Below are 18,909 nucleotides of genomic sequence, written 5' to 3' on the forward strand. Positions count from 1 at the left end.
ACGCGAACGCCTCCCGCCACCATCTTTGGTGAGGGCGCGCGGCCGCTCCCTCCCGTGCCAGCGCAGCCGCCATCTTTGCTGAGGGCAGCGGCGGCCCTCCCCGCGGCGCCTCGCTGGCCGCGGCGGGGGGGACGGAGGGAGAGCGGTCACGGTAGCGGGCGGTTCGTGCCCGTCGGCGGACCCGGATGTCTAGCGGGGCCGCGCTGTGCGTGGAGGCGCCCGCCAGGCCGCGAGGAGGCGGCTCCGGGCGGCAGGGCCGGCAAGTGAGTGTGGGGCGGCCGTTAGCGGCGCGGCGGGGCGGGGCGGGGCGGGGCGGAGCGGCCCGGGCGGCGCCTCTGGCCGCTGCCGAGACCAATAGCAACAGTTGAAGGATTTGGAAACCTCTGCCTTCGGTTTTGATACTGCGGTCGTTGTGTTCTCAGCTGTAAAGAGGAGTCAAGGTGATGGCTGCTACCAGCCCTGCTGTGTGGCCAGGGCGCCGCCTCTGCAGGCGGGAAGGTGTCGTGTTCTGTGGCATGGAGGGTCTTCTAGCCCCTTCGCTCCTTGCCCCTGTATTAACGTCCTACACTTTTCGAGAAGAAAATGTGTAAAACTTCAGTGAGGTTTTGTCACTGGTGAAGCAACATTAATGCTGACATCAATTAACAGAATAAAGTAATTTTAACTTTTATACATGGAAAATTCAAACTTTGAGAAGATTGGTGCGTTATTTCATGGTCTGCTGTTTCATTTCAGGGTTTTTAAGATTAGTTGGTGCCGTTCGTGCTGTGCGTTGCTGTTAGGTGAGGTTAGTCCGGCCTTCGCCTCTGTGTGCGCTAAGAAAGGGTGGGAGCGGTTGGGATGCGCCACGTCCCCCAGCCGGGTGGGAGCTCGGAGCGAGGGGCAGCTCTCGGAATGGGATCAGCCGGGATGGGGGCGCCTGGCACGGGCCCTGCCCCATCTACCACGGCACTGGGAGGCTGTTCTTGTGGAGGGGTCCAGCTCCGTCTCGTGGAGCCACTGGTGCCGTATGGGATAGCAATTCAGCCCAAGCTTTTAAGGACACATAGGGACCTGGAGAGCCCTTGCAGGTGCTGTGATGCTGGCGCACAAGGTGAGCAGGAAAAAACACTCATTAATTAAAAAAAAATAACAACTGTACAACATACAACTTAGAATTAGGCAGCACAGCTTGTCACGTGCTTAGTTATTTCATTCATACTTCTGTCAAAGTATACTATAGACATAAAAGACAAAATGAATTTTAAAAGTCATCTTTATTTTTTATGATCTACTTTAGATACTTTCATGAGTTTCTCAGAACTATCAGACTTTTTTGTGTGTGTTCTCTTAAAAAATAAAAAGAATTAAAAAAAACGGAAGGCCCTGTGGGAGTGAATCACAGAATCATTAAGGTTGGAATAAATTTACTGCATTTGATTTATTGTTTGGAGTATTTGAGACTTAGTGACAACTGTTTGATTATATAGATTGCTATATAGAGATTATCCATAGATCACGTATGAACACGTCAGGGATTATCCCCACGCAGGTAGCAGCGTCAGAACCTGGCTTTGTAAAATGGCTCAGCAGAGAACCGCTGCCACTGGTACCGAGGTTCAAAACTGACCCAATCTCCTGCAGGTTCCCAGGTTACGCAGCTCAAAAATGAAAATGTAATCGAGCAAAGCAAAGAGATGTTAAAAAGGATGTTAAAAAGTGCTTTAAAAAGTCATAAACTTACTCAAACTAAGTTCTTTTTGTGCTCCTTTTAAAAGCCGTACTGTACCTGCATGTTCTTTATTACAAAATATTGGAAGCTGCAAAAGATTGAAGAAATATTCATAATACTTAAATTACTGGTTTAGTACAGTTATCAATGAAGACAAAAGAATTTAATTTTATTTAGACAGAATGTATGCCAAGCTGTTTTAGAATAGTTGCAATGAATTCCAGTAAATTTATTATAAAATGTTAATTAATCAGGGGTTTTCATGCAGTATTGTGCAAAAGAAGTGTTTTGACTTCTGTCTGAAAATAGATATATTTTAAAAACTATGTTAATAGGAATAACAGGTGTTTAATCTTTTTGAATAATGACTTTCCCATTATTTCTGCCATCTATTCACTAAGGGAGAGATGCACACGTTTAAAACAACAGACAAAGTGATACCCTTAAGCAGAGCATATACATATGGAAGCAAAAATAACCCACTGAAATAATTGGACCGAATTGTTTCTACTGAAAATCAATAATACCCTTCTCATGTCCATCTCAACACATATTAATGTGTACAGGGTACAGCCAAAACCAAATTAGTATTATATTTGTATTATATAATTTTATATTATATTTTTATGAAAATATTCCTGGTGTGTTAATGACAAAATCCTGCCAATATGTCCACTTTTTAATGGGGGAAAAATAAAAAAAAAGGCCTAAATAGTATGATGAACTTTGGTTAAGGAGAAGACCACCTCATCAAACTTACCTGAGAATAGCATGAAAGTAGCGCGCGCGCCCCTCCAGATTAAGAAAATCTTATTCTATTTCTTTATCTTGCACTCTTGAGTGGAGTTACAGGTCGAAAAGTAGACGGAGATACATACCTGAATTCAGTAGTTTTACCACAGAAATCAGCAACTTCAGGGTGGTACCCAGGCCATGTGCCTGCTTTACACTGGATCTAAACAAACCTCACCTAGGAAGCTGATTGTGTCATGGCCTGTGGTTCTTGGCCACAACTATGTTTTAGGCAGCAATATACAAACATAAGGGCTGTGTAAGTAGGGAAAGGGTATGAAAAGAGGTAAAAAAGAAAATCCGTATGTTCCCTTCAGAACTAGACAAGTGTTTCTCTTTCAGTGCAGGCTCTGGTGTAGTTCATTTAGTTCGAATACAGATGGTTGAAGTGACGGCTCTGAATTTCACTTCTTCATGTAAATTGATCATTTTAATCTGCAGAGGGGAAAAACATGCCTGGGTTTGCAAACCCTGAATGTGACCTGCCCAAATGGGCCTTGCTTGCTTTGCAAAATGAAATCCTGCGTGCGCGGGGGCTCCCTGCACGTGTTTCAGCCCTCACCTGTATTTTGCACCCCGTGAGGACCGCACAAGGCTGGGCGAGCAGCGTGGCGGGGCAGTACAGCTCAGCATGGGGCTTGCAGCGCGGCCGGCGGGCTGCAGGGCCCAGGCACGTGGAACCAGCTGAGCAGCTTTCGCTACAGCTTCATGCTGAGGGCCAAATGCGGATGGGTGGGATACAGCTCTGAACCTGGACTAGAAAATCGGAGAGAGCTGTGAGGTGGCTGGGTGCTAGAGATGGCAAAAGGGACAGCAAGGTTTTTCACCATGAAACAAAGTTGCTGTAAATCACAGAATCATAGAATCCTTACGGTTGGACCTCTAGAGATCATCTAGTCCAACCCCCCTGCTCACGCAGGGTCATCCAGAGCACGTGGCACAGGGTGGCATCCAGGCAGCTTTGGAAGACCTCCAGAGAAGGAGACTCCACAGCCTCTCTGGGCAGCCTGTTCCAGGACTCTGTCACCCTCACTGTTAATAAATTTTTCCGTAAGTTCCCGTGGAACTTTTGGTGCTTCAGTTTAAAGCCATTTCCTCTAGTCCTATCCCTGCCCACCACTGAAAAGAGGCCGCCCCCCTCCTCCTCACTGCCTCCCTTGAGGTATTTATACACGCTGATCAGGTCCCCCCTCAGCCTCCTCTTCTCCAGGCTGAACAGGCCCAGCTCTCTCAGCCTTTGCTCATAGGGCAGATGTTCCAGGCCCCTGATCATCCTCGTAGCCCTGCGCTGGACTCTCTCCAGCAGCTTCACATCCCTCTTGTACTGGGGAGCCCAGCACTGGACACAGTCTCCAGATGTGGCCTCCCCAGGGCTGTATAGAGGGGGATGAATGAATTGGGAAAAGAATCAGGGCAAGCCCAGCATGGACAGGAGGCAGCGAACAGGGCCGAGCTGCCTGCCCTGCACTGCTGCCCGCGGGAGGGCCGCACAGGCCAGGGGCCAAGTGTTGCCATTCACCGTCCAACTCACACACACCGTGCAAAAATAACTTATTGTTTATTACTCCTGTGAGAAAAGTATTCAGGAACAGATAACAAATTCATGTTTAGAACCAAAAGTAACAGAATTACCCTGTTATACCTGAAACCTCCATACATATTCATACACAAGCTTACTATATGCTGTACATGTGTCATAATATGAATTTGAAAATTTACTAAGTGTAGAAGTATTTGCAGCTCTTCTATTGTAGTGACAATATATACCGATACATTTATGGTGCGCATACGTGTCATCTGTGTGTATATCTGTATCTCTCCCTATGAAGAGATATAAATATATATCCCAGAGGAGACAGACACGCACGCCACAGTAGGATATACGTATGTGTGCATGTCCATACACACACATACTGACACAGGAGTAAATTTCTCTACTAGAGGCAGCTGAGGGCAGCTCAGAGGGTGTCAGGGCTGAGGGCCGGGCTGGGGGCCTGCAGCGGGAGCCCTGCCCTGCCCTGCTGCCCGCGGCCGCTCCGTGCGCCACTCGGCAGCTCCGTGCTCTGCAGTTCCACGCTCCCCAGCCGCGTCTGGAAACGACGGACTCTGGCCACTGCAGGAATCTCAGCAGCAGGCGCCCAGCCCCTGCTGGGACGGGTCTGGACTAAATCCCAGCGAGGATGAGATCCTTTACAGCTTTATATCATCACTGTACACCAGGAAATCCAGGCACTTAACGCTATCAGGACTTGTACTCCTTGCTGTTCTAGAACTACGGGCAAAAGCTTCTCTTCATGAAAATCGAGACCAAGCTTTCCACTGATTTCTCTAGGGGAGGGCAGCAGCTCGCACCCTACCTATACTGTATTTTAATGAGCCCGGGAGTTTTGAACGTTTGGCAAAGTGCATATTTTAACAGAACCATTCAAACAGCTCGACTGAGCTCCCGAGTCAACAGATGACAAATTCTCTACAGGATAAAGGCACAATATTTACAAGTACTGTTACCACTGCAGCATTTAAATAAGACAGACTAAATAACCACTAGCTTTTTTTTTGTTTTGTTTTGTTTTAATTTTACCAGAGGAGAGCTAGACTATTCTCTCGTAGAAGAGCAGGTAGGCTTGTGCACTCAGCACCCGCGCTTCCGGCACCACCTGGACGTGCGCGTCGCTCACGTACACCCACTGTCCCGCCGCCGCTCCCACGGCCTCCTTCACACCTGCAAGGAAACACAGACTCTGTCGCATTTCTGTCTTGCTCCCAAGACAGAGCCTAAGTCCACGGCATTTTAAGTTCAGCTTCCTGAGTTTTAACATCAGGCCAGCACCTAGGAGCGCTTCTGACAGGGAGGAGTTCTGTTTTGGAAGCTAATTAAGGGCAAACGAGGAACACAGGTTTAAGTAGGATTTAAGGAGTTTTAATAATCGTTCGAGGGAAACAGAACTGAGGGAGACTTCTGTTTGAGCAAAATAGTGTTCTGGGAGAGAAGCTTCAAGTGCAGAATGATGATTCTCAGCATAGATGGAGAATGTGCTTGGCTGGCCCTCCCAAGGGGCAACAGTAAATAGTCACCTTACTCTGAAACTCTGCTAAGTCTCCTCACATCACCACCACACTCTATCTTAGGACCTTATTTCCTTCCACCCAAAACATGGAGCAGGAACAGCTGTGCTCCCCTCGAAACCCCAGCAGAATCTCCTGGACAAGCTGTGTGTCCTCTTTCCATGAAGAAGTGCCCTGCTCTTCACATTAAACTAGAGGATTCCCTAACTGGAAGCATTAAGACATTTCCAAACATAACAGGTCAAGGATAGGTAAGATACCGAGAAAAAGATAAACTATTAAATTAGTGTGGGTCCAGTTCTTGCACAGGTATTTTTGAATACAAAATTTGCCAAAATAGCTACATTTCAGGGGACATAACTCTGGTCAGGTGAGTGAATAACTTTGACTAGAAAAAAAGAGGTTTTCTTTCCATCAGATTTCTGTCCAACTAAACCAGAAGTCATTGTTGGCCCAGCTCTAAGTGGAGTTAATACAAAAGCATATTATATACGAGGTGTAATATAATAAAAAAATGGATCTATGGGGCTATGCAAATACCTGAGAATATTCTGAGCCCAAGCACCTGCTTGCTGTAAGTGCAGCTAGAGCTGAGGAGCTGCAGCCAGTGGCTCACGCGCTGGTCTTACCTGCAGGGAAGGGAGGTTGTGTCGCACCTACCTAGGGCGTTTCTAGTGGCCGAAATGTGCTCCAGGATTTTCTTGGAGGGTGTCCTGACTTTGACATACGCGGCGTAGTGACCCCCTCTCATTGACCCGCTGTGCTCCACGATTCCATAAAGACTGTAGAGCACTCGGGCACCGTCTGCGACATTCTGCATTCCAAGAAATACAGCGAATGGAAATGAGTTATTTCACGATGGATTTTGGTCAGTTGCCTTAATTAGCTTTTGAGAGTGTTATTTTAAAAGAGGCAAACAGACAGTTTTAGCATTTGCACTGGTGAAATACACCCATTAAAAATCCTCAAGAGTCTATTAACTGCATCCAGTTTCCATGGGAGCTGCAATACTTGTCCTGAATGCTGCTGGATGCAGTAAAAGAGGGAACCACAGCTTAACTGCTCCTAAGTAACATCAAGCTGTTCACATCAGTGATTTGAGGATACTATTTTAAAGCATTCAATATACAGTTTGCTGGGGAAAAGAAAGAAGGGCATAATAGTAATAAAATCAATCCAGTTTAACTCGTGCTTAGGACAACAGCAGCTACTGAAACACAGTGATAAGAGATTCCAAAATGGGTACCTTGCAGGAAGCAGAACAAAACGGCGCCAAGTCTAAAACGAGCGGGAAATCCACATGCCTGTTCACCTTCCGCAGGCTCAGCCCGGCCTTCAGAGGAAAAACAGCAGAAAGGCTAAGGTAAATAGTATTATTAGAAGCCTGCTATTAAAATAAACCATGACCGAGAAGAGGATTTGTTCCTTATTTGAACATTTTTTTGTTATGTTTTTAATGTATGCCACACTCCAACACAGCAGAAGCGTAAGAGGTTTCCATGGATATATGTGCAAGGCTAGACACACATTCCAAAGGCAGGAGGATGAACACGAGCATGTTTCAGAGCAGAAATAAATGGTGTCTTCCATTTCTCCATATACAAAGCAAAGTTAGGCACATGACACTTAAGGAATAAACTGCTTGCCCATCAGTGTGGCCAAGGAATGCTCCAGGCGGCCGTTTACCTGGTGGAACCTCTTCAGGTGCAGAATAAGAATAGCAGGAACTGAAGAAATCAGCAGCTGTTTCCGAGCGTTTGTGTAAACGCCTTCTGTTTTCTTTTCTGCATTCAGGAATATCAAAATCACAATTTGTAAAGGTGAGAGCAGTCACACAGAAGAGCTCTAGGTTGCAATGATTTTTGGATGCATTGATTATACATCTGAGAAGTTGCCCAGCTTATTTTATAAGTGTCTTTTTGTTTATTTAAACTGCTTTCGTTGCTCAGTGAACACTGATCATCTGTTTGGACTACAGAAATATAAATTCTTGTTGCAAGAAGGCAATTCTATCTCCCCTCCACTCTTCCAATTCTTTAGCAGTTCTTTTTCTCTTCTTTACAAGAGTAAATTTTTGCCCCAGCACATTACAGTGCCTTCATCACAGGACTTCCCTAAGCAGCTAAGTTACTCCAGCTGTGTATTACAGCATTTATATCTAAGACACCAAGACTGTAAGGGCTATGCAAACAGCAGAAACATGAACCGCAAACCATCAGCCCATCCAACTCAAGGTCATCCTATTATTTACTGTTTTTATTGCATTTATTGTTATTTTTATTGTACACAAATAAAAAAAAAAGTTTAAAACTAAAAAAAAAAGATGTAAAATAAATCACAGAATCACAAAATCACAGGATGGTTGAGGTTGGAAGGGACCTCTAGAGATCATCCAGTCCAAACCCCCTCTCCAGCAGGGACACCCAGAGCACGGGGCACAGGGCGGCATCCAGGCGGGTTTGGAAGACTCCAGAGAAGGAGACTCCACAGCCTCCCTGGGCAGCCTGTGCCAGGGCTCTGGCACCCTCACAGGAAAGAAGTTCCTCCTCACACGGAGATGGAACTGCCTGTGTTTCAGTGTGTACCCATTGCCCCTTGTCCTGTCACTGGCCACCACTGAGAAGAGCTTGGCCCCTTCCTGCTTCAGCCTTCTAAAATTTCCATTTGTTACCCCAGCAGGATAAAGCCTTAGGCTGCCAAAAGCAGCTTTTGCTTTTGTGCTGCACCCGGGGAAGGCTGTGCCCGGCAGTGCCGGGCAGTGCCGGGGCAGTGCCGGGGGCGCGTGCCCGCCGGCCGCGTTACCTGCGGCGCTGGGCCTCCTCTGAGCCCTCTGCTTGCGGTCGGTGCAGCTCTCACACAGCAGCTTGTTGTTGCCCATGAGCAGCTCCACGGAGGTGAACTGGTAGAGGCAGGACTGCACGGAACACTCCTTGGAGCTGGTGACGTAGCTCTGCGAGAGCGTCTGGAAGGCGCTCTGGGGGCTGGCGCAGAGTGCCGGCTTTGCCCCTGGCATCGCGGGGCTCCTCGGCAAGGGGAAGGCCGGCTCGCCACGGCCGGGCCTCTCGGCGGCAGCGCCCAGGCCGAGCCTGCCCATGGCACAGGAAAGGGCCTCGGTGCTGCTACCAGCACCACCTCTGCCCGCGGCCCTTCTCACAGCCCTGGCGCCGGGCTGGACACGCGTGCTGGGAGCGGGGCCGGGGCCGGGCGGGCTGGGAGCTCCCACTGCCGCCGCCGCCGCTGCCGCCCGGGGGCCGCTCTCGCTCTCGGAGGCCTCGCTGTCGGCATCGAAGCTGCTCTCGGAGCGGCCGCCCTCCTTCTCGCTGCCCTCCGTCTGGCTCCCGTTGACGGCAGGCTCCGCGGGCGGCTCCCTGGGGTACGCGATGCCAGAGGGGCCTCCCGCCTCCCGCTTCCTGCTTTGCTCCGGCATGATTACAGGGCTTCTGTCCTCTTCGCTGCAAGAAGCCCTTCTGGCGAGGCGCCTCTCCTGGTTCAGCTGATTCTGCAGAGCGCGCGCGGCGTTAATAGTTGGTTAAGGTCGGGGAGAAATGGCACAAAACTGTTGTCCATCCTAACTTTTGAAACACGGCAAATTCAAAGCAAACTGGGCCTATTTATTTCATCCTCTACTCACACGTGTTTAAGCAACTTAATCTCTTTAAGGTCTTTTTAAACCAATTTAGGATTAGAACTATACACCAGTCAGCTAATAGCATTACACTTTCTGTGTGATCAATACTTCCCACTGCTACTTACGTTCCCCGTATGACAGCTGTGGTTGCCCTGTCCAAGCAGTATTCCTTTAATCCAGCTTAAGCATGTGAAATGCTCGTGTTCAAGCTGGCCACCATTATCCCTGCTTTCAAGGTCTCAGCTGAGGAAAATCAGCACCCCAAAACCAAATTCATCTCAGCCAACTCCAAGGTGCTTGAAAATGACAAACTTCATGAATTAGACAGTCTTACTCAGTAGCTCGTTTCATCCATGCCTATGGAAAGCTGAGCCCAACTGACTGCACAACCCTACAGGGATGGGAAGGCTTATTAAGGAAAAGGGCGTTAATGACAACCGAGAGCCTTGGCCCGTCGTGCAGACACTCGGTGGTTATTGTGGACCTCCCTTTCCAATGGACGCTGGCAGGCATGGGGCTGCCCCCACGGGCACAGGGCAGCTCTGGAGCGGGGGCTCCGGGGCACTCGGGGCGCCACCGCAGCGGCCCCCGTGGCTCCCTCTACACCCCGCGCTCCGTGGCCTCAGCCATCAAAATTCCCACCCCTGCCCTATAAATTTCCCAATAAACTCCCACCTGGCTGGCAAGGGTATTGAACTCTTACCTTATGTTTTGTTAAAGGGTGTTTCCTGACAATTTTTGGTTGATTATTCAGTGCAGTGATAGAAGAGCAGTTATACTGACCAAGATCTGCTTCTTGTACACTTTTGCCTTTACTTGTCCTTCCCAAAGGCACCGGTTTTGCCACCTAAGAAATTGGACAGTACAATTTAGGAAATTCCACACATTCTTTTTTCTTTTGCAACCCACAGAAAAGAGCAATGCTTACTTAGAAAATATTAACCTAGACAAATCTAATTAACTAGCCCCTGACTAGCGATACAAGACTGCTTTCAATTTTCACATATAAGCACTCTCAGCATCCGTGAAGGACACGAGAGCCACACAAAACTGGGGCACCAGGGAGTTTCTGCCCTGAAACTACACCTAGCAGCGTCCTGCAGCACCCTGCCAGCCCAGGCGGAGCTGCAGGAGGTGCTGCTTCCAGCGGGGACACGGGGACACGCGCGGCCGCAGGCGCCCGCCACACGTCCGGGCGCACGGGAGCCCTGCTCAGGGGTTCTGTTTCTTACCCTTTCCTCTATTATAGGAAGTGAAAGATCAATGAAAGGTTCTTTTACTGTTGAAATCTTGAAAGAAAAAAAAAAAAGAAAAACACATATTAAGTACTTAACACTACGTATGGGATTAGTAGGTAGTTCCCTTTTTGAAATGATTATCAAAGACCATACAGCAAACCAATTAGTTACAAGATGCATCAGATCACAATGAAGAACTTCCCACATGCTTTTTTTCTGTTTGTCATTTTAAGGTAGTTCTAGTTTCCTTTTACTTCAGCAGGTAGGGGGGACTGCACCAAACAATTTGGCAGCTCCAGGCAGGTTTTGGAAGTGACGTGGGGCCTGCGGACCAGCCAGAATGGCTTGGACAGCACCAAGGAGGGCTCCAGTCTAGTGCAGTTAGGTAGAAAGCCTAACTAACCTTCACACTTCCCTAATCCTGGACACTCCTGTGCAGGGTTTAACCTGGTGCAATGCTAAGCAATGAGACTGGCTGGTAACGTCAGGATTGCAGTTCTGACCTCGTACTTCCCAGATCAACTCAGGCTTATAGCCAAAAGTTTTATTAGAAAATTTCACAATGTAACAGTTTTTAAAAATACTTCATATATATTCTGCACTTTTATTTTGTCTCCTGTAAAGCACACAAAATCTTTGCTGAAACTAGACAGACTGGGTAAATCACACCCAGACCCACGTGCTCACTGCCCTTTCCATCTGCCTTCCAGGCTACAATATCCCCTCCAAGCCTTAAACTCTCTTCCCCTGCTGTTCCGAAATCCCTTCCAAGCCTGACTTACTTGCCTCGGAAAAGACTGTAAAATCAAAGCTTAAAACAACATCACGTTGTGACCATAACTTGTAGAGCTCAGTCAGGCCCCTGGTTACAGTCACTGCTGCAGTTCCCTTGTAGGTAGGAATATAATCCATATTCCTACATACAATCCTACAATCCACCTGTGATTCTCAACGTGGACGGCCGGCCCCGCTCAGCACGAAGCTTATGTGGAGCTGTTGGGCGAGTCACCCTGCACAGCCTGGGCTTTAGCAAAATGATAAATTAGGGTAAAACTATCGCAATTATGAGCCAATGCTGAGCAGTGTTCAAGCAGGGGCTCTTGCAGAGCTCAGCTTTGCGTGACCTAGCAAAAAATATGCTGGCCAAAGGCAAAGGAAACTGGATCATCATCTTCTCCCAGCACTGCTAGCAAAGGCCAGAATCGTGTGTGTGGAATATAAGAGTATCTATATAAGAATAACGTAAGAATAATGTAAGAATAGTAAGAATAAATGAGGATATTTATAAAAATAAATGAGATGTGCGTAGCACAAACAATCTCTCCTGGGGATATAGCTGAAGTTCTTCATTGGTGCTAGAGCACACGTCACACACAGGGAAGTTTACCTGGCACCGCAGAGCTGTGCTTAATTACTCACACTGATTGCTTTACTTAATCTCTATAACAGGAAATATAATGTTTTAAACCAAACAGAAATGTAACATTCATTAAAAATAATCATGCAAGTAAGCTTTTTCTCTTCCAAAGTTAAAGAAAATTATAAGAATTATGGAAAACACTTAGAGGAAATAGCAGTGATATTAATTACGAAAGGAATATGTTGTTTATTAGAGATATTAATTCCCAAAAGTACTTGAAGAATATCAAAAAGTGGTTTTTAGCACTTCCCCGCTCCTACTAATTCAAAGCAATATTTCCCAAATTATAGATACACCCAGAGAACAGGTAGGTGTTTAAAAAACATAAAATAAAACTGGAGGAAGTAGTATGGACAATTATAGAATTTAGAACCTCCAGCCTTAAATTATTTAGATGCAAATTTAAACCCAATATTTTAATTCTTTTTACATTCACATGACCCCTCTTCCTAGATTTGTGGTGGATAATGCTTTAAAGAAGCAGTAAGTCTCTTTAAATGAGATATTTGCAGTAGTGTTTTCAATAAAGTTTTTCAAACAAACAGACAAGCAAGCAAGTATAAAATCGGCAAGACAATTTTATACTTTCAAGACAACATAATCAAACCAGTATGTGATCTATTCCACATCAAACCGAATTCCAAAATACCTACATTTTCACATTCCTCACACATGACAGTGCTAGTCAATTCACCAACAAAGATCCTATCTATGAAGTTCATCTTCACACCCTCTCTTCCATATGCTGAAAAAACATTGCCTTTTTTTAAATGTGAAAAAAAAACAGATCCAATGGCACACTATAAGTATAAAATTATTTCTAGGAGCTATTGTGAAAGTACAATATTTAAGCATACTCAAAACTTTTTTCAACACAATTCAATGTATTATATGTATTCATCATATATTGCTATCTTAACATTTAATAATATTTTAATTATTCAGTGATATAGATTCCTTTATCCTTCCCTTCCCATCTACTTTAAACAGAATAATAATGCATCTCTCAAGAAGAGGCTTTTAAAATATATTCTGCATTAAAATTAAATTCAAATTAAAAATTAATTTAAATTAAAATACAAGAAGATTGTGAGTTATCAGTCTTAAAAAACATAATATCTTATTGCCTTGAAGGACTGACTAAAATGGCAGATGGCCTGTTCCATTTTCTAAATGTTTTTCAAAACTATAAAACTCAAAAGAATGAGACAAAAGCTTGTTCTAAGATTTCTCTATGCACTAAGTCATGTAGATGTGAGATGGGTACTTTTGGACAGCTTAAAGTGTATTGAGATTTTAATTAAGGCAAAAATCCCCAAATTAGAACTGCTTAATATACACAAAAGAAAAAGCAAAGCTTGGAATTTAATTATAGACTCTTGTTTTGAAAAATAGTTGGCCTTATGATGAAAAAGCTTCATCTCTTGGCTTTGCATCATATTTTACAGTATCACAGTATTTCACAGTATCAGAGAACTAACAAAATTCAGTTTTGTTTCTTGAGGCAGCCTCTCTGAGAGATGCAACACGTGCAGCTACGTTACAACTCGGAAGATGCCGCGGACTGTTTTAGAAGGCTCTCTGTGTCATTACAAGATGCATTACTGATCCAGAAGAAAATTTTAGCTGGATGCCGAAAGTCTGAGTCAATATATATCCAGCTTGCTATACTTTAAACAGGCACTAGATGGCACTAGAATAATACATAATATACATCCTGTAAGGCTCTTTGCAAGTTTTGAAGAAAATTCTATCTGAAAACTTGTGCAATTTTAAAACTGATTCAATAAAGCATTACATACCTTTGACTTTTCTTCTAGTTTCCTCATCTGCTGTTTTAGTAGTTGGATTATTAAATGCCTTTAGGATACCAGTTTGTATACGCTACAAAAAAAGCCAGAAGCATTTAGTAAGTATCTTCAGTGTGAGATAAAGAGACTAAAACCTAATAGGATATAATTCGATTTTCCACACTCTATTTCCATAAGAGAAGCATATTCCATTAATTTAAAACCACTGATTTTACTCGCTAACAGTGTCACAGTTAGCCACTTAGGTAACCATCCAAAAATTTCCTCCCATAAAAAGTTGCAGATCACAGGAGAGCTTATGTGGAAGACAGGGATCTACAGGATTTCCTGTGAGCAAATGTGATTCACTTCTTGCTCTGCTAGAAAAGAAATGTAGAGAAAAACAGGCTGTTACCAACTGACCAGGGTCAACGGATGGAAAGCAGCTGAATATCTTTGAATAACCAGACCTCAATGAACACCTTTACAGAGAACTTTCATTGCTTTTATTTATATTCTAGCACTGCACACTTTTACATTACATCAGGATACCCTAGGAGAAAGAGAACACTTTTATGCATCCATAAAAACATATACTCAAAAATCCTAACAAATACTTTTGAAGGAATTACAACACAACAATGTCACGCACACACACACGGTAGTTACACCATTGCAGAGCAGGGCTTTCCACCCTACAAATTAATTGCACCTGTGGCAAGGAAAATCCTGTGTTATTCAATTCGGATGCACCCGCTGGTAACAGACTGCGTGCGCTGACACAAAACACAGCAGCACGTGCCCGGGAGCTGCGTTTTCCTTCTTCCTGGGAAAAGTACTTGCTCTCTAACTCACAAACTCCAGTAACACTGATACAAGTTTCCCCCATGTAGGTGCACAAACAAAAATTGCTGTTAAACATGGTACTGAAGCCACGGGGGCAAGGTACCATCCTAGAAACAACGTGCGAGACAAAGCGTCCTTAGCTGGCGCACAACCTGTGTACGAATAAAAGGGAATCAAGGACTTTTTGCAGGCACCAAGGTGGACCTTCGAAGCACAAGCTGAGCGCCGCAAGGACAGGCTGCTCCGGGGGTCTGGGGTCTCGCTGAGCTGCCATCCGTGGCAGCCACACTCCTGCCTCGGAGTGTGTGAACCTGCTCCCGCCGCGCCGAGCTCCGCTTTGTCCATCTTAAAGCCAGCAATATCCTAAACGCACCGATCAATAGGTAATTCACCACGCTGAACACCATAAATGGGTTTAGGGCCATAAGCAAGGCTTTTGTTGGGATTAGCGCGCTGGACCATTTATTTAGGTCACAGAAAGGCCCAGTCTTTGAATGGCGAGGGTGGCGCCGACAGCGGCCGCAGACATGAATCAATGAGCAGCAGGGCTCGGCTCCCTCGGCCCTGGCGCGAAGCCGGCCCCGGCGCGCGCTGCCCGCGCCGCAGACAGCGCGTCGCGCTCACCCCCGTATCGACGGCCTTTTAGCTTAAAAATACAATGGGGGGGGGGGCAGTATCGACGGCCTTTTATCTTAAAAATACACTGGGGGGTTGTGTGTGGCGGCGGGGTGCACACTTTTTATTTTTCTAATGGCGATACGGACAAGGTCAATGCTGGTGCCGCAAAGGTGATCTGTCAGGTGGAAGCACGCACATAGAGGCCTGGTGGAGCGAGATTGTTACTAGTTATTTAGCTTCTTACAATTATATATTTCTTCATTTCTTTATATTGATATATTTCTTTATGTTTTTTAGTGAAGACTTTTATATATATATATAAAAGTATGTACAGGTAGGCCCTCCTGAAATGGCCGCTTTGCCGCCCCGCGGCAGAGCAGGCCCGCGCAGGTGCCGGCGACCACACGCGGCAGGGATCTGCGCAGGGTTGCTCCCTAAACTTCATGCTCTCCATAGGGAACACGTCTAGGAGTGGGGCCGCCATCCTTCCCACCGGGATCTGGTGGCGGCCCTGGTGCGGCAGCCCCACGGCACCGGGCGCAGCTGCGGCGCCTCCCAGGCCGCGTAATGGCCGCCGCGGTGGCAGCCCGCGCACCGCCCGCTCCGCGTCTGACACTTGCCGCTTGTCAGGCCGTCCACGGGGCCGAGAACGCGGCGCAGACACGGCAGGGCTTCCCTCGCCACGTGCCTCGTGCCTCGCTGAGCTGCCCCGGGGTGATGGCCGCTCTTTGGAGTAATGCACCGTTAAGGCAAAACAGGGGTGTAATTGCAGGAAAGGGTGGGATCCGCCTTTGGCTGCCAGTGCTGCGGGTTGCAGAAACACTCTAGTGCCTAAAACAGGCTGCAAAATTATCCGAACAGTCCATTGGCTTTTTTTATAGCACCTACAGCGGCTATCACTTCTCACTAAAAAGACTGCCCGAAAGATAAAACATGGGCTATTATAACGACAGCACATTCACGGATAAAGCAGGGGATTGAATGGAGGGGGAAAGAGAGCAATCAGTCACTGGAGAGGAAGCTCATCTGCTGTTATAGTTGAGCTTTGGGTGAGCCCTCAGCTGTGAAGCAAAGATAGCTTCCACCTTTTCATTATATGGAAAAAAAAATCAATGAAAAACAATATAAGCTTTCCCTCTGTTGCAAAAACATGCCTTTTTTTTTTTTTTTTTTTTTTTTAATTATTAAATGAAGCAGCAGTCAGCAGCTTCTGTTATGTGCCCAGTTCTACCTGCAATTTTACAAGGGTGACGATGTCAAGATGCAGCAAGTTCTTTAGATAGTTCAATTCTGTTCATGATTCAGTACATTGCTGCCAAGGACAACATTCAATATTCTGGCAGGGTAAGATTCAGTTTGGTGCTACTCTACAGTCAGGAGTTGGGCTCATACACAGCTCTGTATCTTATCTCCATGATAACTCAGCTTAGCTTCATTACATCCCTTATATTATCAAATGTGACAAAGACGAAGGACGCTGGTCAGTGCCACATCTAAGCACCTCCTTTTTACCAGTCTTGGAAAAGGCTCTTTTATCCAAATGTCATCTGAGAAGAGGGTTCAAAGACAAGCAGATGAAAACTAACAGATCAGATCAGTTAAAAGAGGAAAAACAAGCAAGAACAACTCTAGTATTCAACAATACAGGACGCAGAAATAGCAAAGGAAAAAGAAACACAAAAAGCAGCACAGGCACATTTTCAATACAGTATAACTTGCTATTTATGGAATGTAGATTTTAAATAATGGAAACCAGCATCTTATCCATAAAAAAGTATTCTTTTTTAATAAAGCCAAAAAAAAAAAATCAGATTCAGTAAAGTTACTGGTGATGTATTTATCATATTCTTTCTACTTCATCTTTTTTTCTGAAGATAATAAGAAAAGCCACCCTTGCTCCAATAAGCGCAACTTCAAAACATGAGGAATGTGACCAACACAGAAATAATGACTCCTAGTTTATAATATACAGCAAGTTCTTCAAAAATACACAGAAGAGATGTTACCTTTGTTTCTTCGATCCTCATTGCATCTAGCAAATAGTGCAGAAGCTCCTGGCTGTCCTGTTGCTGGAACCCCTTAAATCGGGGAGCCCTAGAGAAGAAGAAGAAGAATTTGCTTGGGGGGTTCTCAGTAAGGCAACCTCTGCATCAGGCCCTTGCTGGATGGCAGGGACACAATGAGGTGCAATCCCTAAATATCTTAACGAGGCTGTAGGAAGCTCCTGGTATAGCTGCATCTACACCACGAGGTCTGCACTTGGGTCTGGGTAGCACATTGACCCTATGGGGAAGGTATGACCAAAATGCAGCTTTGTGTGGTGGCATCCACGCTAGCAGCACTTCTGTCTGAGAACACCAGCACTTCTGTAGCAGCAAACTGTCCCGGCATTATTATTTATTATTCTTATTATTAGGTAAGAGTAATGATTCTTCAACTAAGTTTTAAAATGAACTGAGGTGCTGCAGAAATGAACTGAGGCACTGCAGTTTGTTAGACTGGGGAACAGAAGTTTGGATATGGATATGGTGTAAGCAGCTAGTTCATGATGCTAATCTTGCCTGGGATGACAGGTGAGCAGCACTGCTACTGCAGAACTGTGTGCTTCAGCCCCCTGCCTTACAATACAGTTGAGTAGGTTTTTTTTTCTGAGATCTGCACCAGCGAACAATCCAATTAGAGCTGGAGTACTAGAAAAGACAATACTTCTGCATAAATGCAAATATCACTGTCTTTTGGATGTGTGTGATCCAAAGACCACCTGAAATTCCCAGATCGCATGCCCACCTTCTGGAATATCTACTAGCATTAAACATTAAAGCTGAATTGTCAAAGACAACAATAGCATTAAAAACAATCAAAAAGCAAACAAACCAGCCTCCTTTCACCAAACTTCTCATGCCTAGAAATGAGAAGACTCGAGGCAAAGGACCCCCATGCCTTACAAAAGGCGCATCAGGGGCTGCCCTCCTGCTCTCACCACACGCTGCCCTGGGGGCCGCCCTCCCTCAGGGTGTCTGGCAGCAGCACCCAAAGGGGCCAGCCGGCTCGCACGCCCAGCCACGGACAAGGCAGGACCCCGGCAGCTCGTGGCTTTTTGCTCTTATCAATAAAGTAATAGGACAAATGAGAAGCTAGGACTCCGCAGCAAATAAAATTCCTGTGAAAAGGACATCAGCAGCAAGAGTGTGACCCTCTAACCAAGAGGAAAAAGCAAATCTGCTTCGGACAAGACTACCATTTTGCACCAATGATGTTTCTGTCAACTGCACATGCCTGAGAGTGCCCCGGTTACAAAACAAGCGGTCAGGAGACTAAATCCCTGCTCCTTGAAAATTCTAAAGTCCCTTGGTACCATCCACATCTAAAATATACTCTAAATAGGTATTTTGCAGACATAGATTATATAGAAATTATAAAATACACTTACAAATATGTGGCTAGACCCTTAAGGTGCTATTCTGTGCAACCAGGCTAACCACAGTTGTCAACTGCTTGTAAATAACTTGGATCTCCAGCTTCGTGTCTACACGAAGTCTACGTGTCTACTTCTCCAGCCACAAATGTGTCTACTGTGTGTAGATGCTCACTCTTAACTTACTTTTATTTCACATCATTAGAACGTCCTGACCAACCCACATATTTCCTCCCAGACAAGTTTCTCTGCAGATCTCACTTAAAACCCCGCATCAATTCATCTCAAGTGAAATTCAAAGGCTTTTTTTCCACCCTGGCAACCAAGCGGCAGCGGTGACTGTCCGTGCGCTGCCATCTCCTCCAGGATCCCGCAGGTGACACCT

At 45.7% G+C, this 18,909-nt stretch overlaps 1 protein-coding gene across 1 annotated transcript in view; it reads right to left on the bottom strand.

The window, feature by feature from the left end:
- Positions 1–4,649: 4,649 nt before the first annotated feature.
- USP45 (ubiquitin specific peptidase 45) overlaps positions 4,650–18,909 on the bottom strand; it is a 44,563-nt gene continuing 30,303 nt past the window's right edge. Inside the window, exons 9-18 of the mRNA XM_026038313.1 lie at positions 17,116–17,203; positions 13,658–13,739; positions 12,509–12,600; positions 10,430–10,486; positions 9,901–10,044; positions 8,372–9,068; positions 7,256–7,353; positions 6,816–6,902; positions 6,230–6,383; positions 4,650–5,225 (exon numbers count right to left, since the gene is read on the bottom strand). Of these exons, the coding sequence (XP_025894098.1) occupies positions 5,095–5,225; positions 6,230–6,383; positions 6,816–6,902; positions 7,256–7,353; positions 8,372–9,068; positions 9,901–10,044; positions 10,430–10,486; positions 12,509–12,600; positions 13,658–13,739; positions 17,116–17,203 (1,630 nt within the window). The 3' untranslated portion in view covers positions 4,650–5,094. The remainder of the gene's footprint in view (positions 5,226–6,229; positions 6,384–6,815; positions 6,903–7,255; positions 7,354–8,371; positions 9,069–9,900; positions 10,045–10,429; positions 10,487–12,508; positions 12,601–13,657; positions 13,740–17,115; positions 17,204–18,909) is intronic.

This window comes from Nothoprocta perdicaria, unplaced genomic scaffold, assembly GCF_003342845.1.
Source record: "Nothoprocta perdicaria isolate Ctin4 unplaced genomic scaffold, notPer1 scaffold_207, whole genome shotgun sequence".
Lineage (NCBI taxonomy): Eukaryota > Metazoa > Chordata > Aves > Tinamiformes > Tinamidae > Nothoprocta > Nothoprocta perdicaria.